The sequence below is a fragment of the Mus musculus genome, chromosome 12, assembly GCF_000001635.26.
Source record: "Mus musculus strain C57BL/6J chromosome 12, GRCm38.p6 C57BL/6J".
NCBI lineage: Eukaryota > Metazoa > Chordata > Mammalia > Rodentia > Muridae > Mus > Mus musculus.
This window is the reverse complement of record NC_000078.6, coordinates 99,183,039-99,209,881: the sequence shown is the minus strand read 5'-3', so window position 1 is coordinate 99,209,881 and position 26,843 is coordinate 99,183,039. Positions and strand designations below refer to the sequence as shown.

General features: G+C 46.5%; 1 protein-coding gene across 13 annotated transcripts in view; it reads left to right on the top strand.

Moving 5' to 3' along the window:
- Foxn3 (forkhead box N3) overlaps positions 1-19,801 on the top strand; it is a 373,587-nt gene extending 353,786 nt beyond the window's left edge. For 12 of the 13 annotated variants that reach the window (XM_006516239.4, XM_030246927.1, XM_006516232.4 and 9 more), the window contains 2 exons: positions 316-421; positions 13,069-19,801. In XM_006516239.4, the coding sequence (XP_006516302.1) occupies positions 316-421; positions 13,069-13,615 (653 nt within the window). In that variant the 3' untranslated portion in view covers positions 13,616-19,801. The remainder of the gene's footprint in view (positions 1-315; positions 422-13,068) is intronic. The other variant, NM_183186.2, reaches the window with a different exon arrangement.
- The last annotated feature ends 7,042 nt before the right edge of the window (positions 19,802-26,843 follow it).

Sequence of the window (26,843 nt, the reverse complement as noted above, 5' to 3'; positions counted from 1 at the left end):
TTCTATTCCCAGCCCGGATGTCTGTCTGTTTGTTTTTCTTCTTTTATACTTTAAACTCGTGTTTGATTGATTCTTTTTTAATAGAAGTATTAATAATTTGTAAGCTATTGATGACTCTGCTTGCACATTGTCTTTCTTTCTTTCTGTCTTGTTCTCTGCACTCCTTCCCCTTGTGTGTGTGCGCGCACGTGCACGCGCATGCTTGCACACATATATGTTCTGCCCTTCTTTTCTCTCTTTCAGAGTTGCTAACTTCTTTACATTTGAATTCACTCCTGATGTGTCTTTTTTTTTTTTCTCCTTTTGCTTTTCTAGTTTCTCCAGGAGTGATACAAAATGGAGCGAGGGTTCTGAGTCGAGGGCTGTTTCCTGGTGTCCGGCCGTTACCAATCACTCCCATTGGGATGACGGCAGCCATAAGGTAAGAGAAGAGCTTGCTGGGCGGAACCTGTCTGGGTAGTGGGGAAACCATCCCTCTATTGCCTGGGGTTAGAGAGCAAAGGGCAGCACACCCGTCCAAACGCCCCCTCATCGTCCTCCCGGGTGAGCAGACAGGATACAGCTAAGGGTTTTCTTAAGTTAACAGGGCAAAATCAGCTAGAAGGCAAGGGTGAGCAGTTGTTGACTGGGCACTGGACCATCCCTTCCCATCCTGTGACCCTGCGATGGCGTCTCATCTCTCTGGACCCGCCTTAGTTCCCTCATCTGTGAGACTTTATGTCTACATGGAGGGGGTGCAGTAAAACATGCAAAATTGCATGTGAAATGTGATTTGGTAAGAGGTATATGAACAGCGCGGGTGTCGTTTCCCAGTCACTGAGCGTCAGGTCAGGGGACACTGAGCTCTTCTTTGGGTGATTTCTTTCCTCCGTCCTTCTCCTCATCTCCATCAGCAACCCCAGGGGTCCGGTCCACCTCTGGCTTAGAGCCCTCACATGCAGCGAGACAGTCTCCTTGTTCTCTTCCTCATGTATCAGTCACTACCTTACCAGTTTCCTAAACCAAGACTCCCAGGAGCTCTTTCCATGACTCCCTCCTTCCGTATCACCCCTCCTGCCTCTCTCCTTGAGCTAAGTGTGTTCAAGGGCATCTTAGTTTTTTTCATATTGCTGCAATAAAATATCCCGACCAAAGCAATGTAGGGGGAAAGGCTGGTGGTTAAGGTTAAGGTTACGGTTAAGGTCCATGCTGGGAGGGCGATCAGAGCAATAGGAGCTCGAAGCAACTGATCACAGCACAGTCAGGATGCATGCAGGGAATAGAGAATGCCTCCTGTCGGTCAGCTCAACGTTCTCCGTATACACAGCCCAACACCCCCTGCCCAAAGAACAGTCCTACCTACTGCGGACGACCTTTCTCCTTACCCTGTGAGATATTCCCCAGAGGCAAGCCAAAGGGCCTGTCTCCTAGGTCTTCTGGGTTCTGCCAAGTTGGCAGCCAATACTGACCAGCACAGGCAAATAGTGCATGACCTGTATGCCTTACTTTTGTGGTGCCTTCTGTAGACTTCCCTCAGCGTTCAGATTCCTTCAGAACACTTTCCCAGAAGTGGCCACCGCCACGTGCTTCCGCTGTGGCCCTTTTGGCCTGTAGCCTTGTGTGTATTTTCTCTTCTCAGGGGCTTGATGCTGGGGGTGGGACTGAGTCTTTCTCAGCTGACCAATCACGTGAGCTGCTTGCTTGCTGAAGACCCTCCCCTCAGCTGCCCTTTCTTTCTTTCTTTCTTTCTTTCTTTCTTTCTTTCTTTCTTTCTTTCTTTCTTTCTTTCTTCCTTCCTTCCTTCCTTCCTTCCTTCCTTCCTTCCTTTCTTTCTTTCTTTCTTTCTTTCTTTTCCCCCCCACACCTGGGTCATGCTCACCTTGTGTTATTTTCTTTTCTGTTGTTGTCGTCATAATATAACTTAGGGCAGAAAGGTTTTATTTTGTCATAGTTCCAGAGTGGACACAGTCCATCATGGTGGGGAAGCTGACTGGTTATCATCTCTCACACACACACACAGACGCACGCACGCACGCACACACGCACACACACGCGCGCGCGCAGAATATTGTCCAAATATGGCCTTGTGCCTGCCCAATCTCCTCAGATTTCCAAAAGAAGTTGTTGGGGGGGGGGGTGTACTAGGCTCTGTCATCCTGGGGACATTTGCTTGTGGTTCCTGGCCTCTTTTAGGGTGACCACAGGCACCACAGTGAGTATGCAGCTGTGTGCACATTTACAGATTCTACATTGCCTGAGACTCAGTAAGATGTGTGACTGGGAGAGAAATCTTCTTCTCACTCCCTTTCATCATAAAATTTAAGTTCGGCCACCTGCCACTTGAACCTAAATTCACCTGCGCTTGAGAAATAAACAGTCCAGTGAAGAATGGAGTCCTGAATGTCTCCTGCAGGTGCACAGGACAGTGTGTGCCTGAGGGTCCTGCAGGTGTTCCAATGTTCACCTAGGAGAGTCACTAGCACCCACTACAGGCCAGGGTCCGCCTCTCCTTTGTGTGACAGGTTTTCTACGTAATTCTAAGCACTTCCCAACTTAAGTGAAAATATTTGTCTTTCAGGGATTTTTTTTCCCCTCTCTACTGAGTGGCAAAGGCCATGTTTGTTTGTCTTGAGTCTGAAACTGTTATTGACATAGGTGAAGTGTTACTTTTATTAGCTGATCGTTACACAGCTTGTATTTGCTGGGTTCCTTTGCATATAATTATGATGGGAAACCTCCCCGTAAGAGCATCTGTCAATAGTGTAATTGACTCGGCCGTGTTGACTTTTTACTCAATAACCTCCAAGATTGGCCCATCCTTAGACATCGGAAAGCTGCTTATCTTTACATTTGCCGGGCCGTAGCGTGCTCGGGATGCAGCCCCTCGCGGTCACTGCTCACCTCTGCGCCCTGCCTGCTTCTTCTATTGCTTTTCCTGGGGGGAATCCCAGCAGGGGTGCTACAGAATGGCTGGAAATGATGTCAGAGTGCCCCCCTGACACCCATGAGATTCCATTCCTAATACAACAGATATCTATATGAGAGAGATTCCATCTAGCGGAGCACGTGCTCACAGACCTGGGAGAAGAGGCAGACAGAGTTCTTCCCACTTAGTGCCCTGTGCTGCCTCCCAGGTAGGGAGGCCACAACCCTGTCGGGTCTGAAACAGCTTAGTTTTAATTTCAAGATCCTTTTTTTAAATATAGAAAGTTGGTTGTGTTTTTTTGTTTGTTTGTTTGTTTGTTTTTAATTTTTACTGTACATGTGTGTTTTGCCTTCATGTGTTGCCCACTAGAGACTAAAAGAGAGAGGGTGTTGTGAATTAAGAACGTTGCGAGCCACCGCGTTGGTACTAGGAACTGAGCTGTGGTCCTCTGAAAGAGCATGAAGTGCTCGTAACCACTGAGCAGTCCCCAGGCACTCTTTAAATGTCATGTGTCTGGGGGTGGGGAGCATAGAGGTCAGGGCTATGTGCAGGAGCCCATTTCCTCTCCCCACTGTGTGAGTTCCAGGGTTTGAACTCCGATTCTCAGGCTTAGCAGCAACTGCCTTTAGCAGCTAAACCATCTCACTGGCCCTTTGGGGCCACCCCAATGAAAACGACCTGACTCCCCCAGTTTTCCCAGAGGATTGAGAGAGTGGGTATGAGGTGAGCCCTTGTAGGGCCACAGCGTCCTGAATCTATGCAGAGAAGCTCAGGAAACAGACTCCTGGGTGTGGCTCAGAGAGCCACAGAGACCTGTATGGGTCCCATGTCCCAGAGACCTATATGGGTCCCATGGATTATTGACTTTAGCACAGCTGTGAGCCCTGCGCATACCAAGTCAGCTCCAGTGCAGATGCTTACAGTAGATGTGAGGAGCCCCATAGCCTCCCAGGTCTCCTTCCCACGAACCAGAGGCTGGGTCCTGAACATCAGGAAGTGGCTTTAGCTGAACAACCGCTGCCACCTTTAGTGCAGCGCAGACTTGTGGTAAGGCTTTAAGGAGTGATGCACGTCTAGCCCTCTGCATGCCCCACCGTAAGGAATTTCCCTGTAGTCGCCATATGAGACTGCTTGATTTCATTTGGGTCTCTAAGAACCTTGAAGACATTTCCGAGGAACAGGAAACAAGGCAGCCATTGCTGCTGGTCACACTACCAGTTCTTGAGGTCAGACCATCTGGAGAACCCTTCTTGGCCAGCTCTGTTCCTGGTTGCTTGGAGATGTTCCGAGGGTGTAGCATTGATGGATCCTGAAGATAGAAGTAGAGGGGTCTCTTCACACACTGTCTTGTGTTGTGTTGTATTGTTGTGTTGTGTTTTGCAAGACCAAGCAGCTGTTGTCTTTTGTCTCTAAAACTGTGACCTTCAAGGCAGCTTCAGAACATATTATTAAATTATGTGTGTTGGGCGATGATGGCCCCTTTAATCCCAGCACTCAGGAGTCAGAGGCAGAGGAAGGCAGGTCTCTGAGTTCTAATACATCCTGCTCTACAGAGTAAGTTCCAGAATAGCCAGGGCTACACAGAAAATCCCTGTCTTGGGGGTCGGGGGGAGATAAGTTTCGAGGCAGAAGAAAATATTAAAAAGTGAGGTGGAGAAAGGATCCAAAGAAAGCCATCAGAAAGAACACTAGAGTCTCTCCTGGGCCTCGTGTCCCAGCAACAGTCTCTGCCCGACTCCTCAAGCGCAGCGATCAGCAGCCACTGGGGCATCCTTTGTATCTCTGGTGCTTGGAAGTCCTAATGGTTCCTTTCTTCCCCCTGTATCCGAAGATCCACAGCTCCTGCAGATTCGGGGTAGGCCACTGAATGTGGGAGAGGTTCCGGACCTTCCTTTCCTGTTTGTGTTCTGTGAGCTCGTGCATGAAAGCCGTGTTTGTCATTGTCACCTTGTATGTCTCTGTATTTGTTGACCCCAGGAAGTGGCAGCCCCTCAGCCCTAGACTCCTTCCCCTCGCCTCCCCTCAGATGGGACTCTAGGACTAAAAGGAGCCATGAACTTTATTTTGAAGATGAGGTTCAGGTAGAATTAGGCTGAAGTTCTCTGACGAATGCTGGGGAAAACTACAAACCCCAAGTTCTGGCTTCCGGTCTTCTGAAGAACTTGGAGAACTTGGCTTGGTAAGATGGCGTTCTCTAAGCAGCTTTTCTGAAGTGATTCTTTGCCTGCCTTTCCTTACCATCCTTCTTCAGACTGGTGTGCTTGGACTCGCTCAACCACCCCCACCCCCACCCCCACCCCCACCCCCTCCGACCTTTATGTTTTGTGAATGTTTTGTCTGATTGTATGTCTGTATACCACATGTGTGCAGTGCTCACGGCTGTTAGAAGAGAACACCAGAGCCCCTGGAACTGGACTTTGTTGGTTGGTTGGTTGGTTGGTTGGTTTGGCTAGCTGGGACGCCATGTCTTCTTCCGGCATGCTCACTGAGGTTCATTACCTCATGCGGCTGTGACTGAGTCATTTTTACTGCTGTGCAGTGCTACACTGTGAGCGTCCCACAAGCTTTAACAGGAAATTTGGATGATTTGTGCTCATCTCACCAGCCCTTGATCCTGATATTTTTTTTTTTTTTAGGAAGACTCGGGCATGACGGTACACGCCTTTAACTTAACCCAGCACTAAGGTGGCCGTGAATTCAAGACCAGCCTGGTCTACATAGCGAGATTTTTAAAAAGAGAGAAAGAAAATAGAAAGAGTATGTTACAGTAATGACAAGATTCTGTCCAGTCCCACTTTGCTATATCTTATAATTAACAATTCTTGAATTTCATTTCCCCAAAAAAAAAAAATCTATCACCTTAAACTCACTGAAGTTTTTTCTAACTTTTTCTTTACTATGATGAATTTCATAATAAATTTGCCACCTCCACACAGCACTTTGATTTCTCAGCGCTCACTACCTTGACTCATTGCGTTTTAACATCTTGCTGGAGTGGTACCTGGTATCTCAGACGAGGATTTGCCATTTTGTTTATGTTGCCCGTCTCTCTAGCTCCGTCCTTATCTGGTTTCTGTGTCAAGATTATGTTAGCCTCGTAAATTAAATTGAGCATTCACTCTCATTAATCACTTCCCCCACCCCTCTCTATATGAAATCTAACGCCTTTATTGCCGAATTGTTGATGGAACTCATTTGCAAAACAGTGTGGTGCTGGCCTTGTCCTTATAGCATGGTTAGTTGTTAGTGTAATCTGTGTGGTGATTATATGGTAAGGTAGGCTTGGTATTTCCTGTTGAGCTAATTTGGTAACTCTGGGAATCTGTCCATTTCACCAAGTATACAAGTATCTTGGCATAAAGTTATTCTCAGTATTTACTATCTCTTAAAATATCTTTCATAGCTTGGTTTTTTGAAGTTTCATTTGTATCTTCTCTTTTTGCTTGCTAATACTGTCATTTTTCTCTTCCGAGGTCTCGTTTTATCCGATTAGTTTAAGAAGGATAAGTATATTTGTTTAAATGCATGTGTGTATGTGTGTGTGGATCAGGTGAGTGTGGTCCCCACAGAGACCAGAGAGGGCATCAGATCCCCTGGAGCTGAAGTTACAGGTCATTGTCCTCAGCCAGAGCAGCCCGTGCCCTTAACCACTGAGCCATCTCTCCAGCCCCTTCTTGACTTTGCTATCTCTTTTCCTCTCTTTTTAAACTCTTTTCTCCACAAAGCTTAACATTTTAATTTCCTGCAAACCACAGCCTTGTTGCACCCGTGATCTTAAGTAGTTTCTACTTTCCACTCTGATTTCTTCTATGAGTTACACTTATTTTTAGAAGTATATATATGACTTTCCAAACCAAAAAAGGGTTAGTAGCTCCTTACTCTTCAGTTTCCACTTCACCATTCACCATGAACTTCACCATGAACTTGAATGCACGCTGATGGGAGACTTCTTGGAAATTTGAGACACTGAGGCCTAGACTGAAAGCCCTAGTACTTATGGTCAAGTATAGACAGTATAATTTAGTACAGATCAATTTTTAAGTGTTCCACATGTGCTTTTATTTTTAAAGTGTCTTTTCCATTGTTTATTTGTTTGTATATGTGTTGACACAGTCTATATAACAATCTCCTGTGTGTGTGTGTGTGTGTGTGTGTGTGTGTGTGTGTGTGTGTATGAGAAGCCTGGTTGGTGCTGAAAGTGATGTGTCAAAATCTCCCCATCACACTGTGGGTTTGGCTGTTTCTTCTGGTAGCACTCAGGCTGTAGGAGATGTATTTTGAAGAGGTTTTATTGCAAGTACTCATTTTGAGAACTGCTTCATCTCCCTGGCTAATAGAATATGTGTAGATTATAAGTAGTCCGTTATAATGGTGTCTGGCTTACAACCTGTGCTCTTATTTCCTGTGGCTGCAGCAGCGTGACCCAGCTCTCCCATGTGCGAGACCTTTCTTCCTCCATTAGCTTTAGGTTCTCCCCTGATTAACAGCGTGCTTTGTTTTTATTTTAAATCCACACTGCCAATTTCTACCTTTCCCACTAGAGGTTTTTAGCCTTTTTTGTTTGGTTGGTTTGGTTTGGTTTGGTTTTTTTGAGACAGAGTTTCTCTGTGTAACCCTGGCTGTTCTGGAACTCACTCTGTAGACCAGGCTGGCCTCGAACTCAGAAATCCGCCTGCCTCTGCTTCCTAAGTGCTGGGATTAAAGGCATGGGCCACTAAACCCAGCTAGCCCATTTTTATTAACATATTTGGGTTCGCTTCTGGCTAAGTTTGCACAAACTTGTGTTTATCCACAAAAGATGGGAACTCCCACTTTCCATCCCTCCTGGTTGCCCTTACATGCCATGCTTCTCTTTTATCGCCAGTCCTAGGACTTTGGGTGGGAATATCTTAAAATGCTCCATCAGTGTCTTAACTTTGGCCAGTACCAAACTTTTTGAATGTTTTCACTTTCTTTCTCTCAAATGCTGAGCTAATTTGCCCAAATTCTTGGCTTCTGTTTTGCTTTTGTTTGCTTTTGAGCTCCCCGTAGCTGCAATCCAGTCACCATTTGCTTAGGCCTTTGCTAAATGTTTCTTCCTAAGCCCCAGGCCTTCCTTTTGACATCATGTTCATGGTTCCCAAGTACGAAGTTCCTTTAGTGAGGGGCTGTTTGTAATTAAAGTCTTGAGCTTGGGTCTGCTCCTGCTCTGAAGGTCTAAGCTGACAGTCTTTTTTTTTTTCCTTTCATCTTGAGAATGTTGTACACACCCGTTTGCTGCATTTCCTATGGCCAGCTGCTGCATCTCCATTCTCGATGGTATGTTCTTTCTACCACTTCTGCATCTCTTCGTTGCCCAGTTCTTGAGCCTTGAAATGGCAGCAATAGTCTTGCCTCGTCCTTCCAAGTAGCTGGGACTGCAGGTCATGGTGCCGTGCCCAGCTGTCCTTTGTGGTTCAGGTTAACTGGTTAGATTATGTTGGTTAGTTGGTTGGTTTCTTTGGGTTTCCTGTGACCTTGGTTGTTTGTTTCTTGGCTTAGGCTTTTGGATTTGATAGTGATAGGTGGGCATGGGTTTCACTGTTTATCCTGGCAGCGCTTAGTGGCTGTTTGAATCTGTAAATGGGTTCTAGAAAATTCTCAGCCATTAATTCAGGTGTTTACTCTTCCTGTGCTTTTCTCACCCCACTAAAAATCCAGCCCAATTTACGTAAATGTTCTTGTGTTCAGGTTTTGGTCTTTGGCTTATTTGGTTGGTTGGTTTGGTTTTTGAGACATTGTCTCATCTAGCAAAGGTTGACCTTGGGCTCTCTATGTAAGTAAGGATGACCTTGCATTCCAATCTTTATCTATCTACCCAAGAGCTTAGATTATAGGCAGGTATTTCCAATAGGCGTTTTGGAGCCTAGAGCTCATTGGTGGGTTGGGCTAGACTGTCTGTGAAGCCCCAGGGATCCTCCCACATCCACTGCCCCAGCAAGGGGATTGTACACAGACTTCACAGCTCCCAGCTTTTACGTAGGTGCTAAACAGGCTTCCAGGACCCGGCCACCTCCTCAGCCCAGCCCCTCCTCTGGCATTCCCATCTCTTAACCGGACTCAGCTACCGGGTGTATAATTCAGTTTTCAGTCCTTAAAAGAGGGTCTTGTGGTATAGCCCAGGCTGGCCCGGAGCTTACTACCCTTCTGCCTCAGCCTCCTGAGCACCAGTGTTACAGGGCTCCCCTATCTCCTGTGGCTCCTCTTCTGTTTATTTTAATCACTGACCCCTCGATCAGGGTCAAGTTGTCTCAGCTTGTGCAGTCTTTGTAGTTCGGGTTCTCTAGTTGTTTCTCTGTTCCCTCTCCAGCTTATAATAGTGTATTTCCCTTGTGCTTAATGGTTTCTAAAATGATGAACCTAGGTTCTGTGCACGCTAATTAGTCGGAATTCTCTGCGGTTGGATTTGAAGCTCATTCTTCCAGAGAAGATTTGCTTTTCAAACTTCTGGAAGCCTGGGGGGACAATGTCCATTTTAACTCCCTTGGAGCGACCATAAAATCCATGAAGCTGACAAAATCAGCTTTCCACCCCCACCCCCTACCACCACCACCCCCCCTCACCTTTCTTCCTCCATCAGTCTGGGCTCTTGCCCCAGTCCTGGGGTAGGCATTTGTTCCAGGGAACTCCTGGCTTCCTGATTGACCCCCATTGTTCACCTTATTTTTAAAACTCTCCATCTGTACATAGAGGTTGGGAAGGGTGGGTGGCATCCATCCAGAGGGCAGCGCTGGTTCTCCTAGGGTCCCCAGGGTCACACTCGGGCTGTCAGGGTCGCACAGCAAGCATGGTTTTGCCAGCCCTCATTATCTAGTGAACTCAGAATACCTTTAAAATCTATACCTGCACAGGCTCTAACACCTTCTGTGTTGTAATCAGAGAAACCTCTTCTACACGGGCCTGCCTTACCACCTGGTCAGAAGTGCAAGTCCCTAGCCTGGCCCTTGTGGTCGCCTTTGTAGATCATTGCACTGCCTCGGATCCCCTACTTCCACGATCCTTATGTTAATTCTGTCTGCTTTTCACCTTTGGCAAGGGGTCAGTCAATGCCTTGGGAAGGCTACTCTTCCAAAAGACAGCCAGTAGGTTCCATAGAGAACCAAGCCATGGGTACCAGGCTTTTTACATGGGTACCTGTGCCGTTTAAGTAGGAAGGAGCAGATGGTTAACGGTAGGGAAAATCACTAACTAGCATAGGCTGCACCTCAGCGTCTTAGTTACAAATGTTGATCATTTTTGGCTTGAACTACTGCTAGGTCTCACTGCCTTTATTCCCGAGTAGTCGACAAAAGAATGAACAACAGGTTTGAGATTCAGAGCCCGTGGCTTCATTGGGCCTGGGGTTTGAACTCCTAGGGTCCTGGCAGAATCTGGTGGCTTTCGTTTATGCTAATCTGTGATCACTGGGAGGGTCAGGACTTATGGATTCGGCCGACACCGAGAAACTGCAGGCATTTTCACTGTAGTGCATGTTAATTCGAATGAATGGTTTGGGGTTTTTGGTTTTGAGGAGGAGACTGTAGCCAGAAATGCACCTTCCAACATGTTCAGGATGGCTGATTTCTTTTAAGCATTTGGTGTCCCGTAATGGCAACCCCCCTGCAGCAGGAGGCACTGGACACCAGCTCAGTGCAGCTGGCCTATGCCAGCAAGAGTCACAGGGCGCCAAGCTATTAATGATTGAAGGAGCTTGTCATTCCCTGCAGAGTTTGGTGTGTAATTTATGGATTATAAACCCGTGCTGAAATCTCAGAGAAAGTTAATTTCATTAAGTAAGAATGAGATCGGGCTATAATCCAAGTCTCACAGCCTAAAGGTGCATCAGTGTGCCTGTCTTCAGCCAGAAAGTCCTGGCTGTGTGTGTGCTGGTTCTGTCTGCACAGCGCACATCCTCCTTGGGGCGGCGGGGAGATGTTCCAGTTGAACCATCTAGTTTCGAGAACTCCATGTGGGAGGGGTCTCGGGTTGCTCTGCATTTTTGTTTACCCATAAAAGGCTGAGCAGGGTGGGGCTCCAAGCCACATGTGGATTACTGTCAACAGGAGACTCTGGGTGCTCCCTCCCACAGCACAGAATCCAGGACCATGGGAAACCCCTCTTTCCTGCCCCGCTTATCTACATGGGCTCTCAGAAGAGGTATCTACTTAAAGTAGTAGTAAGCTGTCAGGCTTGGAGCCCTGTCTCTCATGGTGTCCTTCCTGACATTTCTCCCTCCATCCACCCTCAATGTTTTCATGAAAAGGAAAGACTCAAGAAGCACCGCCCCTCAGCCAGACCCACCCACTAGGGAGCAAGTTAGGCCTCGTCCTGCCTCCTGCCCCAGCCCCTGGTTTTCTCGCTCTTAGTGTTCGCTCAGCCGAAAGCTACGTACACTCTGCTGACCTGTGCTACTGAAGTTGTCCTCAAGTCTGGGGTTATTATAAAACATAAGGACTTGGGGCTGGGAGGTCTCAGCAGGCCTGACAACCCAACAGTGATCCCCATGACCCATGCAAAGGGGACAGGAGAGAAGGTCTCCATAAAGTGGCCCTCTGACCACCACATGTGTCCCCCCACACGAACATCATTCGCACACACAACCCAATCATGGCCCGGTTCTCTCGTCCAAATGTATTTGGGTTCCCTAAGAAACTGTTTCATACTTAGGTAGAAGTTTGTTTTCTATTTCATAGTATCTATGCTCAACACAAAAAGATCGGGAAAAGCACTGGTGGAACGTAGGTTTTTATCTGCTTTGGGTAACGATTGAGAGCTAGCTATACAGTTAATCACGTTTGTCTGTATACCTGCAGTGCTCCCCCGGAATCTGTGTCGGCCATGTTTATGCGCCCAGTACACAGCCCAGAAAGGAAATCGAGAGGATGAGGGTGTAGAGGGCAGGCGTTAAGGCTCAGGGCTGCATCCTGAAGCAAGCCCTTGCATGATGGGTTCTGGGTTCCTATCCTGGGACTTAACTTTGTCTTTATGCTGGATCCCTTCATCCTTCTGACAGAAGGAGAAGGAAACTCTCCAGGCGATATACACAGTGGCCATGGAAAATAGCAGGGACCTCACGGTGGGAAAGGAGAGTTAGGAAAAGACAGCAAGCAGCCACAGAGAAAGACCTCCGAGCCAGCCTGGCACACCGTCACCATTTTGCATCCTCACTTTTGCCAGAATATTCCCCATTCCCCGGGTCCCTTTCCCTTTGGCTGTAAGTAACCCTCGCCTCCTGAGCTCATCCATCCCACCGGCTTCCACCTACCCCGAGCATCTGCTCTATACCAGCTACATCAGGAAGACAACAGAGAGAGCACAGTCACTCTCCCTACGGCAACGAGGAGACGGGGTGGTCAGTGGCCTCCTAGACATAAAGACACACAACACAAGAATCGATCCAGGGCCTGAGGGGCACCAGGAAAGCTGATGTGAAGTTCTGGCAGGGAGCCATGTTATCGGGGATTGCAGGAGAGAGCTAGTCCAAGTGGTGGAGCCGGCTTATATTTCGGTTTCAGTACCAACTCCATTCTACTCTGTGGCTTTAGTAAGTCACTTCTTAGCACTAACTTCTGAGCTATGTAAAATAAGGAGTTAAACATGATTGTGGGCTCAGTGGGGCATCTGTTTGTGGTGAGCACGAGAGCCGTAACTTACCAGCCTCACTTCCATGATTCAGCCTTGACGGCTGTTTTATTGGCTGTTCCCCTGGGTCCTCTCTGAAGGGATGCCCCTCTCTCACATGCTCAGCGATTGGCAGATTGAGTGGGTGACTGTCATCCGGAAGGCAGGCTCTTTGCCACATGTCGTATTTAGCCTTCTGATAAATGCAGCAGTTCCAGAAGAGAATATGCCATTGACTCTGTGGTGCCCAGCCAGCATCTGCCAGCAGTGGCTTTCTCCACCGTGCTGGGGCTGGTGTGTGAATGATTCACCTGCCTGTCACCTCAAAAGTATTGTTTTAACAACTCAGACGCACAGGTTTGGAGAAGGTGTCATTGGGAGCGGGAAGGGAAAACCAAGAAAGATAGGACTGAGGATTGGGGCCCCATCTGCAAAGCTCACACTCCTGTTAGCCAGGTCTTGGAATTGCTAGCAGGGTTTGCAGGAGCCCAGATGCCCGGCGTCGTCACCAGAGATGTGATTTGTTGTTCCCTCTCCGTCTGCAGGAATAGCATCACCAGTTGCAGGATGCGGACTGAGAGCGAGCCCCCATGTGGCTCCCCAGTGGTCAGTGGCGATCCGAAGGAGGACCACAACTACAGTAGTGCCAAGTCCTCCACTGCCCGGAGCACCTCTCCCACCAGCGACTCCATCTCCTCTTCCTCCTCCTCAGCCGACGACCACTATGAGTTTGCTACGAAGGGGAGCCAGGAGGGCAGTGAGGGAAGCTTCCAGAGCCATGAGAGCCACAGTGAACCAGAGGAGGAGGACCGGAAACCCAGCCCGAAGGAAGGCAAGGATGCCCTGGGGGACAGCGGATACGCATCCCAGCACAAGAAGCGCCAGCACTTCGCCAAGGCCAGGAAGGTCCCCAGCGACACACTGCCCCTCAAAAAGAGACGCACGGAGAAGCCGCCCGAGAGCGATGACGAGGAGATGAAGGAGGCGGCCGGTTCACTCCTGCACTTAGCAGGGATTCGGTCCTGTTTGAACAACATCACCAATCGGACGGCCAAGGGGCAGAAAGAACAAAAGGAAACCGCAAAAAATTGAAACAAGTCTCTGATTTGTTTTGAACTTATGGCCATTTGGTTTCAGCATGTCAGGAGATTTCTAATGATTTGTGGCAATATCAGCAATTTTTTTCTTTTTTCTTTTTTTTTTTTTCTTTTTTCCTTTTGTTGGTTTGGTTTTCTTTTCTTTCTTTCTTTCTTTCTTTTGTTTTTTAATTTGCCCCCCACTCCTTTGTTTTTGGACCCTTAAAATTTTTTCTGTTTAAAGGAGATTGAAGCCATAGAAACTCATATTGACACTCAGCCGTTTTACAAAAGCTTTTCTTTATCTGAATACAAAAACCGAAAGGAAAAAAAAAAAAGCCAAAATTAACCATTGCTTCCTGCAGCCTGTCAGAAACCTGTGGCTAAACCCACAGGGCTGTCCATGTTAATGCCACAGGAACATGGAGCACCACCTAGGAGGCACACACGCACACAGAGTCAGTCGTCACTGCTCAGCCCAACCCTTAGGTTTAAGAAGTCAGTTGTGTTTGGAGTGAGGCTGGGAAGCAGTTACAGAGACTGAAGAGCCCTTGTCCCCTAGAGGATAACCCCATGCTCTGGCCCTGGCATCCCAAGGTACCACAAATGCCATCGGCCTTGCTGTGTGGCAAGCCCAGGGCCTGGCTGCCAGTCCTCTGTGTTTCTTAGCCTTGAGCCTGGTAACATCTCCCAGGCTGAATACCAGACTGTTCAGGTGTATTAGGTGTCAGTGACTGAGGAGGGAAAACAGGGATCGTCAGAGCCATTGATAACCACTGAGTTCTGCTCTATGTTAAATTAAGAAGACTTCCAAAGCCATAAGCCTGAAGGTTGGTCCTGTGTGTGTGTGTGTGTGTATGTGTGTGCGCGTGCATGTGCACACAAACACACAACTTAAAGGTGATGCAGAAAATAGGCTGTGCCCTCTTAACTGCCCAAGGAAAAGCAATCATGCCCAAGAAATGACAGTAGCTGTTAAGAAAAATGGTACAGATTTTTTTCCTCCTAAATAAATAATCTGACCCAAGTTGGGAGGGGGGGTGCTACGGAAACTGCCATTAGTATTATGGTGTCTTTATGAGATTAAAGGCACATTGATGGACTCAACAAAGCAAAAACATGACAAACAATACAACTCCTGTACTGTCCTCAAAAAGGGTTTGCAATTAATATCAGTACTCATTTTTGCAACAAAGAAAAACAGAACAGATCAGTGACTTTCACATTCAGCCAGTGTAGCCAGCAGAAATTTCTGATCCACAAATGCATGGATTCCTTTGAAGAAAAAGAAAAAAAAAAAAAAGAAAAAGGAAAAAAAAATCACAAAAACAAACTTTTTTTTATTCAAAAATAACAAAGTTCTTGTAAGGTAAATAATGTATTTAGCATGAAGCATGAATTATTTTCATATAAATATAGAGAATAGAGAGAAGACTATGCCTCTAACTTTTAAGCCCTAAAGCTTAGAGGCCCTTTGTTCTTTTTCTTTCTTTCTTTTTCCTTTTCCTTTTTTTTCCTTTTTTTTTTTTTTTTGTTATTATTATTTTGTTTTTTTGTTTTTTTTGAAGCAGGTGTTTAAGGTTTAACCTTCTTCAGGGACAAATTCTGACTGTTGGGGAACTTACTCTGCAATATAAATTATCTTCATGCTCTGGTAGGGGCTTGGATGGTTGAGCTCTGTACTGCCTTGTCTGCACTCAGCCCCGACCCCCTCTGATTCTCTACTGAAGAGTGTGTCCTTCCCTATGTCTGTATGTGTTTAACACGACGCAATAATTCGAGGGCAAACTTAGTGTGTACGATAGACTCGAGAGAGTTATGGGACGCTTACTTGAGGAAAATCCTTACCGTGATCTGGTTCTAGGAAAAAGGCAGTGAATAATTATGCAAATTCGCCAGAAGAAGGGGAAACACGCTAATGGGCCTTACTGGGTGAGGGTAAGAAATGGGTACATGGGTTGGAGGAAGTACGCCATCAAGGGGTTGGATGGAGCAGCCCCGAGCGAGCGAGCGAGCGTTCTACTGTGACAGTGTGATTGCGCAGTGAGGAGGGGGCTGGCCATCTCTGCCACTTCGGCACAGTAACCACCTTGGGACTAAGACCACCTAGATAGTGAGAGCTGAACAACAACCAGACCATGTCACACAAGCCAGAAACTCCAGTTACCTTTGCCAAAAAAAAAAAAAAAAAAAAAAGGAAAAAAGAAAGTTTTTTCCTTGAGGTCTAAACGAGAAATCCCTAAAACAATATGGCCTCCCGTCCAAATGGAGGGAACATTTAAAAACAAAATCACTACCGTGGCTCAGGGTCAGATATTTGGAAGAGAGAGGAAAGTAAAGTGACCTTGAACTCTTGAAACAGGGCAGTGGTGGGCCTTTAAAGCTGTGTCCACCTGTCAGTACCAGGTACCATGGCAACGGCGGCAGCCACTTCCCCCTACCTAACCTGAGGGCAGCTTTTGGGTGGGAGGGGGGCACCCACTCTAGGGCAGGCTAGATTTACCCGCAGCCTGGGCTCTCTCAGCGTGAGGGTTCGGGGTTAGATGAGAGCACGGGTGTGTTCTCCACAAACCTCTGGCACCCAACAAGCCATCCACAGCTCTGGAACCCTGAGCCACGCTTTGGTTTCTGCTGTCAACTTACCAAGTCCAAAAGATTCCCCACCCCCACCCCCACCCCACCCCCAAGATGTTCAAACTCAGACCTGAAGGTAAAGGTAAGCACTCAGCACTGTTTGTGGCAGGGGGCTTCTTCCGATGCAAACCCCACACGGCTGTCTCCCCTCGGTTCATTTTTTCTGAAGGGGCAGAGGCCCCTTTCAGAGGTGACAAGATGCAGTGTGTGTGTGTGATTTACTTTTCTGATCTCGTGGAGATCTGGAGAACTATCTTATACAAGTGTGTTCTGAACCGCAGAACCACTCCGTTTGCATAAATACCTCACCGGGCAGCTTTCTAAGTGTTATTTTCCTGAGCCTCCCTTGGCACCTTCGTTGGAATTTTCTGGAAGACTTGTTGGGGAAACTTTAGTAAGGGTACTGTTTTCTATTTTCCTTCTGTTTTGGGCGGCATACGCATTATGCATAACCAAAACAATGGCTCAATTGTGTTTAACTCTGTATTTTGACTGTTGAGGCGAAAAACAAAGTCATCAATGTGTATGTGGCTGTTTGTAGCGAAGTCTGCCGAATGAGGCTGTCCGTGTCCTTAACAAGCCAAGGGGCAGGAGGCACCCTCTCTTTCCCCTCCCCCAAGAGCAGTAGAGAATTTAAGCACAAGCCTATTTGTGAAAGAATATTTTGCTTAAGTGTAATTCACTTTAGTGTTGGACTTCCTTCCCAAATGTCAGGTGTTCTTTTAGCTTTCAAACTAGCCTGTGTATCCATTAGTCTGACAGATCGCCTGAGCATCATTAAAGGGATGTGGTGGGGTTTTGTTTTTGGTTTTGTTTTTTTGGTTTTTTCCTTGCATTTCTCCTGTGGGGAGAAGTGGCGGGTTAATGTGTCATTCCAGTATCTCACGGACTCACATGGGGTGGGGGGAGGGGCAAGTGGGGAACTATAGCAATATCTGCAGATGCTTTGGGGACACATAGCACCGCGACATAACAACTGCCGGCTGTCAGCCCTCAGACACAGTTAAGAGAAGAGAGAGACTCACTCTCTTTTCTTAGGTGATGCTCACATCCACGTGTTTTACCCCGCTCCTGACAGTCTTTCCTCATTCTCTAGTACTTTTTTGGAGAAAGGGTCTGCACCGTACTTAGGTTTTCTTTCTAATATACATCACCAAGCTCCTACTTCCCTCTGCATCTCCAGTCAGTATGTTTTTTTTTTTTTTTCAGGAGTTCTTTTAGTAAAGCTGGCTCTCTGAATCTAAAGCTGAACCAAAACCACACACAGATTGTGGCATAAGGAACTCGTGGTCAGGATGACTGGGGCAGGTCTCCATCTTGGGGCCACGTCTTTCAAGGAGGGATGGGTTGGCGCCCTTTCCCAAGAGCGGGTTTTTCCTGTAGTCGCTAGCCTGTCTATTGCCTCCTGTTCAGAGCAGTTCCGACCACGGAGCTTTCTTGAAGGACGATTGCATTCTGTGGCGCCCGAGCCACAGATGGGGTGGTTTTGGTGCTTACAGTCCCAACACAGCAGGCCCATGTGCAATGTCCCAAGCCACCAATTTGGGCTTTATCGATGCTACTCCAACCTCTGTACTGTCCCTTGGAGGGTGGAGGAGCCTATGACATGATGCCAGAGCCAGAGTTAGGGACGAGTGACCGGAATGGGGAGTTTTCCCATATGTGGGATTAGACTAAATTCAGTGTGATTTCTCTTTGCCCTTTCAAACCTTATTCAGGTTGGGACTCATTTCTTTCTGGTGGATCACAGCTACCCAGATGTGTAGATTGATCTCTATGTTCTATAGAGAAATCCTTTTCTTTCATCTTCAGCAGGGTTTTTATTTCATTTTTATTTTGCCACCAAAAGAAAACATTGGAGCATACGTCCCCTCTTGATTGTGACTTTCCAGTGTTGACCGTTCAGTTCTTTGTGTTGTAGGTCCCAGCCCACCAGTACTATATCAAACACTGTTAGGCTCATGATGCAGCACTGTGATCTAATTTAAATAATACTTTTTTATTATTTATACTACTATATATAATATACATCAACACTTTTGCTATATAACCTAAGTGATAAACCCCTTTTTTTGGTTACCTGTCAGACTCTAGACTTTGGTTTCTATTGCAGTTAACACAGTTACAGAATTGTAATGGTGTCTTGGTTGTTTTGTTTTGTTTTGTTTCTTTTTTCTTTTTTCCTTTGTAACGGAATGTGTAAATCAAAGTATATACATTGTGTGGTGTTCCTGTTTCTTGGGATGTCATGAGGAGTTACACACAGCATTCAGTGTTCTGTATAGACCTGCCCACCTTTGTGAATTCATCTGTTAACTCCTCCTTTGAGAGCACGCCAGCCACGGTGGCTAACTCCCAGCGTCCTCTCTCCTGCTGGCTATTCTTGAATTAAGCACAGACTCGTCCACTCGGTTGCTTTATCATGAATAATGGGTGTGACTTGGTCACTCTTCCGCCCTTCAGCAAACAAGTGCTAGCTTCACTGACCAAAAATTAAGGAAGGAAAACACCATTTTTAAAACGATCCACCTTTTCATGGCCGAGACGGATGTTAGTCTACGGTGCTGCCTCGCGCTGCCGAGCCTCCGGAACGAGCCCGCTGTGGAATGACCATTTCTGACTTGCTGTGGGATGCTCAAAAGTACCCTTCCTGTCTCGTTAGTATTGGAATCAAGACTCTTTATTTGGACTCTATACAGCAGTGTTCCTCCACTGTGTTGCATTTGCAAAAGTAGAGAACATGCCTTCTCCACCCTTTTGCAAATAATTGATACTCCATATTGGATTCTCAAAAGACTTCGATATGGTGATCCTGTCAAACCTAGAAATTGTATTATCTTTTCATACCTGACTTCCCCGTTTCTAAAAGTAAACAGCACACTTTTAGTTACAGACACAGTCGCCATTTCTAGAGTATGTGTGTTGAAGCCATCCAAGGTCATAGCTGGCTCAGCCAGCCTCACTCCATCGTTCTCACTGCCTGTCCTGCCATGGTGAACATGGGGAGAGAAAAAGAATCTGTGTGTGTCTGGGAAACAGCTACATCAACTTTTTATTTTTACTACTCTGATTCTGTAACACTTCTGAGTTTTGTTGTAATTTTACAGAAAACAAGACCACAATGATAAAGCAGAAAACCACACGGTTTGTGGCTGAATCTTAGAGTCACCTGACCTTTCCTGGCCAACAGGTCTACATGGCCAAATTAATTTACAAGAGTAATAATTTCTTCAGAAGCCAATTTTTTTTTCTGTATTTCTGTATAAAACTGCCAATATCATGAAGAGAAGGGGAGAACCGGAAAGGAGAAAGAAAACGATGTTTGGTGGTGTTTGTGTTAGCCTAAAGCAGCGGTGTGGAGATGGCTCCATCAGCCGAGCTCCAGGGACTTGGTGTTGCTTGGGAGGGATCCATACAGCATTTTGCGTTCTTCATGTGTAATCATATTGCCAAAGACAAACTACTTCATCATTTATTGTAAATAACACTTCCCCAGACCTACCATAAAGTTCTGTGATGTATTGTCTTCCAGTTGCAATAAAAATTACTGAGTTGCATCAATTGAAAATAAGTATTGTGTGTTGTGTAAACAATATCTCCATGTGCAGGTAGGCACTGAGTATGTGTGGGCATGTGCGTGTCTGTGTGTGGTGTGTAGTTTCTACTAGCCTGCTTTAAGTTCGGGGTGGGGTGACCATGCTACCAGCCATCACCCTAGTTCCCTTGGATCCACAGATGAAAAAAAAAAAAACACACACACACACTAGCTTATTTTTAATAGGATTTTTAGCTTAATGGTCAAGCACTTCTAAACCCCCTGTGGCTAACATTCCCTTGCCTTCACTCCCAGCTCAACACCCCTGAATCTGCCCTCAACTTAGTTGCCCTGTTACCTTCTCCTTACCTTCTTGCTCAGCACCCTAAATCTGCCCTCAACTTGCTTGCATTTCTAATCTGCCTGCTACCCCAGGCCCAGTCAGGGAAGATGAAACAGCAGCCAATGGCTACTCCACCCAAGATCTCACACATGGCTGGTTGTTCTCCCTCCAAAGCATGGCAAATCTTCTTTCCCTCACCTGGGTCTATTATCTGCCACCAGGAACCTGGAAGTCCCCCCTCTTCTGCCCAGTCATCGCCTGCTAGCATTGTTTATTGATCAGTCAAGAACCACTGGGGACCAGGACCTTCAACATTCACGCACAGCTTCCTCATCAAAGCACCAGAACTACTCCCCACGTGCGTGTGTGCACTCTTTGAGTTTGTATGCCAGATATCAGGGAAGGCCAAAAGGGAGCATCAGGCTCCTGGGCGTTACAGGAGTCTGTACGTTGCCCAATATGGGTGCTGGAAACCAAATCTGGACCCTCTAGACTTTATCTTTTGAGACAGAGTCTGTCAAAGTTCATCAGTTAGCTAAGCTGGCATCCCTGCAAGTTCTAGGACCCCTCCGCTTCTGCCTGGGGTTAGAAGCATGTGCATGCCTTTATTTATGTATGTAATGTGGATAATGGTGATCTGAACTCGAGTCTCCAGGCATGCCTTTTACCACCTAAGCCATCCCCCCGCCCTGAGAGATTCCATCCTGTGTCTGGACCCGCAGAAGCAGGTGTGTGGTTTCAGTCTGGTTTTAGGGTCTCAGCTGTAGGTCATACCCATCTTCACACATGTCTCCATTTTGGTGGGACTCACTGCCTGCAAAGCTGCTCGTGCAGGACACGCACAAGGCTCCCTTCACAAGCCATAAAATGTATTGTTAAAGACCACTGGTCCGGTCTGCGAGGTGGCATTTCTGGGGTCTGCTTACCTGTTCAATGATGACATCCCAACAGTCATTTGGGGGTTTATACCTCCACTGTTGAAGTGCCCACTCCAGCCCACCACACATACATACCTTAGTAGTCTCTTTTCTGTTATAATAAAGCCAGCTGTATGCAGCTGGGGAGAGAGGGAGACACATCACATGGCAAAGTGGGAAGGGAGCGATTAAGGGCTAAATTTGTTCTTTATAACAACCCCTTGTCCTGGGAAATAACCAGGTCCTCTGAGGACCACATTAATATCTGCTGAGTGTGATGCCCCTTAGGACCTAATTATCTTCCACCAGGTCTCACCTCTTAAAAGCTCTGCCACCATCCTGGAGGGTGAGTAGTTTCAGCAGATGAGTCTCTGTAGCACACACCCTTTCATGGTGGTTTTGATTTTTAGTGAAATTGGTTCTCCAGACTTGCACAGCCATGTCTTTTACCCTAAGCCATCTCCTGAGCCCTGGGAGATTCCATCCTGTTATTTAACCTGGGCTTCACCAACAGTACAGGGCTAACCTCAATCACCACCCCCTATAAGGTACCTCTGAGGCCTAGGAATCTCACGCTTTATCTCTTACCGTGCATCCTGGGTCACAGTCCAGGTAGCAGTCATGGTCTCCAAGGAACCACCTCAGTGTCCTGTTTGGCCTATATTGCTACTCTCTTGGAGTCTTCTGTGTGTGTTTTGTTTTGTTTTGTTTTGTTTTGTTTTGTTTTGTTTTGTTTTTTAAGACAGGATTTCTCTGTGTAGCCCTGGCTGTCCTGGAACACACTTTGTAGACCAGGCTGACCTAGAACTCACAGAGATCCTCCTGCCTCTGCCTCCAAGTGCTGGGATCGAAGGTGTGTGCCACCATGCCCAGCACCATCTTGGAGTCTTGCGTTTCAGGATCACCTTGAAAGTCACCGTATGTCCTCCAGATTGCTGAGTCAGTGTTGGAAGCGAAACATCACTGGGACAAAGAGCAGGAGCCATTCACTCTGAGCCAAATCTGATGACTTAGGTAATTTTCCATGTTGTGTAATACTTGAGGCCAACTACAAGGGGTTAGCCTCAGAGAATAACACATACAGTTGTATGTATGTGTACATGTTTGAGTCATGTGTGTGCATGCACATGTATGTGTGGGCATACAAGTATGCATGTGAATCAGAGGTGCACAGTGGAGCTCCATCTTTTTGCTTTTGTTTTTTCAAGACAGGGTTTCTCTGTGTAGGATTGTCTGTCTTGGAACTTGCTCTGTAGATCAGGTTGGCCTTGAACTCAGAAATCTGCCTCCCAAGTGCTTGGATTAAAGGCATGTGCTGCAACAACTGCCTGGCCCATCTGATCGGTTTAATTACTACTAACTTTACTTCTGTATGTGAGTGTTTTGTCTGCGTCAATATTTGTGCACTGCATGCATGCCTGGTGCCTCTGGAGGCCAAAAGAAGACATTGGATCCCCTGAAATCAGATTTACAGATAGTTTTGAGCCTCTGTGTGGGTGCTGGCAATTGAACACAGGTCCTCCAGAAGAGGATCTAGTGCTCTTAACTGCTAGTGAGAGTCCGTGTGTCAGGTGGACATAAGCTGCAGGCTCTACCCCTGGTAGCACCCATCTATGGTTTAAGTTTCAGCTTTTTGACCACACGTGTGTGCATGTGTGCGCGTGCATGTTCACACAGGACCACAGGGATCTCAGAGGCTTTTAAGGGCCTTGATGCTGAGACCGGGATGCGTGCCTGTGAGGGCCACTCTCCTTCAATACTTCCTTGTCTCATGACCCTAGAAAGCATAAACTAAGACTTTTCAACCTCCTAGAAGGTTCTGGATAGATGAGGGTATTTCAGAGGGAGCCTGGTTGCTAGGAGACTTTTGTTTGTGTGATGAAAGCCCATGTTCTGTCCCTTCACTTCCCAGACCAGTTGTAAGTATAATTGTTTGAGACAGTCTCATTGTGTAACCCAGGCCGGTCTTGAACTCACATAGAGCCTGCCTCTGCCCCCACCCCTGGGTGCCAGGAGTACAGGCGTAGTTTATCATGCATGCCCAGCCACTGTGTATTTTCCCTCCCCTCCATTATAAGGAATACAAAATCAGAGAGAAGTTCATGAAGAATGACTTCTTTTTTTTAAATTTTGGAAAGAGGACAGGTGTTGGTTTGTTTGCTTGTGTTTTCACGGAAGCAGGAGTGAACGTTCGGTGTATTGAACGTGTGCCCCCTGCACTTGAATCAGCCTCCCCAGAGCCGTATGTTTGAATGGTGCTCAAAGCAGTCATCCCTTAATTTGAAATCATTCCTGGGCATTTGTGGATAAAGCACTCTAATGGCTTGAGAACTGCTTCATGTTACTCCATAATAAAGTGCTTTGGGAGCAGGCAGCTAAATCTCCCTCAGATGCAGCAAGCCAGCCGAGAGGGGTTGAGGGTTCTCCCTCCATCCCTCCCTCCCCATCTGCTACATGTTTCATGCTGGCTTCTAAAAATACGTAACACGGCAAGTACTGTATGATGGAGGAAGTCTGAAAATCTGATAGTGGCTGCTTCTGTCAATCCCCAGGACACAGTTTCTTTATTAAGTGGGTCTATTCTGTTCAGATCAGAAAACTAGGAAGAGGTCTAAATGTTTTATATCACTCATAAATATTTTTAACAAAACAGGGAGAGTAGAGGCCACTGAATCCAAACTTCCCAATGCATAGCCCAGGTATCTGAAGCACAGAAAAAAATTAAGAGATTTCCCCTGAACAACCACACTATCTAATGGCAGAGTTTGACTTAAAAGAGTGGAAATGTTCTGTCCTTTCAACTGTATTCACTTATTTAATGTGTAATTATAATCACCATGTGGGAAGAATAGGCCCACCTCACACAATATCCTGTCCTACACAGTTCACATTTAGCTAGGGTAAAAATGACAATCTTTTGGGATGATACAAATATGCCACCTTGTTTCTCAGTGTCTGATGTGCCCCCAGTGTCCCCACCTAAGCTCCCATTACAATCAACATGTTCAGGCAGGGTCTTGTCCTTATCTTTATCAAATTTCACCTTATAATTGGTTCACTGTTTGAAGCCAGCTCAGATTGACAGTGGAGTAGCCGGTGTGGAGGTCTTGATTTTGTCTAGCCAGAACATTTGTTACCTCAAGTCTTTTCTGTTCCTAGCAACAGTTACAATGATGAGTGTGAAGGCAGTCACTTGAGATCCCAGTACTGGGAGGGTAGGAGTGTCAGGAGGTTCAAATCCAGCCCCAACTTAGTGAAGAAAAACAAGAAGCAATTCTACAGACTGGGGAAGAGTTATTTTATCTGACAGCTCTGATTCAAGGACAGAGGCTGTAAAGCAAGGAGCGTGCAGGAGACCTAGCCACACTGGGTTCCAGACCCCTCTCTCTCAAGTTACATCAGTAGTCCGTGAGTTGTGAGTGAACTAATGTGTTCATGAGGGCTGAGCCATGATCACCCCCTGAAGGTCCCACTCGGTCCCACCCTTTACTATATCACAACTGAACTTACTCTGTTGTATTTCTGTGGCTGTGATAAAATACCCTGACAAAAAGCAACCGAGGGGAGAAATGGGTTTATTTTACCTTAATATTTCAGGTTACAATACAACATCGCAGGAAAATCAGGATGTCAGGAGCTTGAAACCACTAATCCCATCACATCCCCGGTCAAGAACAGAGCGAGGCGAAGACATTCAGTTTAGGATTGCACTATAGGCTCAGGATCCCCTGCCTAGGGAATGATTCTGCCCACATTGGAGTGGATTTTTCCCACATCAATTAATTAGCAATTCCCTACAGATAATCTCAACTTAGAAGAAAATCCTTCATTTGAGTCTCTCACCACAGGTGGTTGGGGATTCTAGGTGTGTCATGTTGACAACAGATAAACTTTCAATATTGTTTTCAAAGGGCACAAATGGTGCCCAGGTGCCACTCAATACAAAAGCCAGAAGTACCTTTTAATATACCAATTAGGTCAATGCTGTCTCTTCTAGAGGCCCCTCCGCAGGTCCCCTTGGACCTCACTCATTGTTTTTAAGATTACCTGTTCAGCTAAGTTATGTGTGGACCTGAGTTTCTGAAGATGCTAGCTCCAGTTTTTAATTCAATCATAAGTTTGTCCTGGGGGTGGGGGTGGAGGGGAAGTTGGGTTAAGACCACTTGCTGCTCTTCCAGAGGATCCAAGTTTGGTTCCCAATGCCCACAAGGTGTTTGGGGGCGGGGAGGGGGAGAGTTAGCTCACAATCATCTGTAGCTCCACTTCCAGAGGCTACAACACCCTCTTCTGGCCTCCTCAGGCACTGTATACATGCAGTTCACATCTATACAAGCAGGCAAAATACACAAATAAAAATAAACAAATATTTTGTTGTTAACTTTGGTTCAGAGTCTGTCTATCCAGCCCAGGCTGGCATAGAACTCTCACAGACCTGCCTGCCTCTGCCTCCCAAATGCTGGGATTAAAATCATGTGTCACCCATCATGGCCAACAAGTAAGCCTTTAAAAAAAAAAAAAGTTTGTCCAACTATAAAAAATAAGTACACCCTTGCTATGGTTTAGATATAAAGTGTCCCCCACCAAATCTCACATTGAATATTTAGTATCCTCAACTGGTTTATCCAGCCATTGAGAGGTACTAAATTACCAGGGCTCTGATAATTGATAGCATTCTTGGAGGTAATGGAAAATCCTGACCTCCGCATACAGATACACACAGGTATGTATGTACCTGCACACACACAAGAACACAACACACACACCTAAGCACATACAACAGACATACACAAGCACACAACACACATACAAGCACACACAACACACGAAAGCACACAACACACACACACACACACACACACACACACCTCCTATGCTCTGTGGCCACAGCACAGATTCACTTCCTCCCCCCTTTCTCTTCTCCACTCCTTCCATCTTCCCTTCCTCTCCCCTCCTCAAAATCTCCTCTCTTCCTTTTCTCCATCTTTCTTCTCTTCTCCCCTCCCCTTCTCCCTCATCTCTCTCTGCCGCTCTTTGTCTCTGTGTCTCTGCCACATACTCTCTTCCTCTCTCTCCCTCCTTTTTCCTTCCCTCCCTCCTTCCCTTTCCCCACAACTCACCGTCAGTGAGCTAGGCAGCCATAGATGCACATCTTAGAAACTGAGAATCAAGATAAGCCCTTTCTCCTTTAAACCGTGTCTCCCAGTGTTTGTCATAGTCACAGTGACTAACCCAACTCCGGATCCCCATGTCCACAGTTCTTCCTTTAAAAGAAAAGGAATGACATCATTCTCTCTGCTACTCTGAATTCTAGAAAGGGAAAGACCCAAATCTCACACGCTGTGGCCCACTGGAGGTAATGTCAATCCTGACTCATCCCTGTGTGGGACTGAGTCTGGTATATGCAGGTATCATAGATGCATTCCTCAGGGGCACATCCCTCACACAAAAAGGAGTTTGCCATTCACTCACTCACTGTGTCTGAGCCCACGCTGACACCCATGCCAACGCGCACAAAGCACTCTCTTTTTTTTTAAGATTTATTTATTTTACTTATATGAGTACACTGTAGCTGTCTTCAGACACACCAGAAGAGGGCATCGGATCCCATTACAGATGGTTGTGAGCCACCATGAGGTTGCTGGGAATTGAACTCAGGACCTTTGGAAGAGCAGTCAATGCTCTTAACCGCTGAGCCATCCCTCCAACCCGCACAAGGCACTCTTACTGTATTCTGAATGTGCTTCCATTCATAAAGTGAGTACCATGCAAGCATGAAGCCCTACGCTTGTTTCCCCGGCATCCACATAAAATGCTG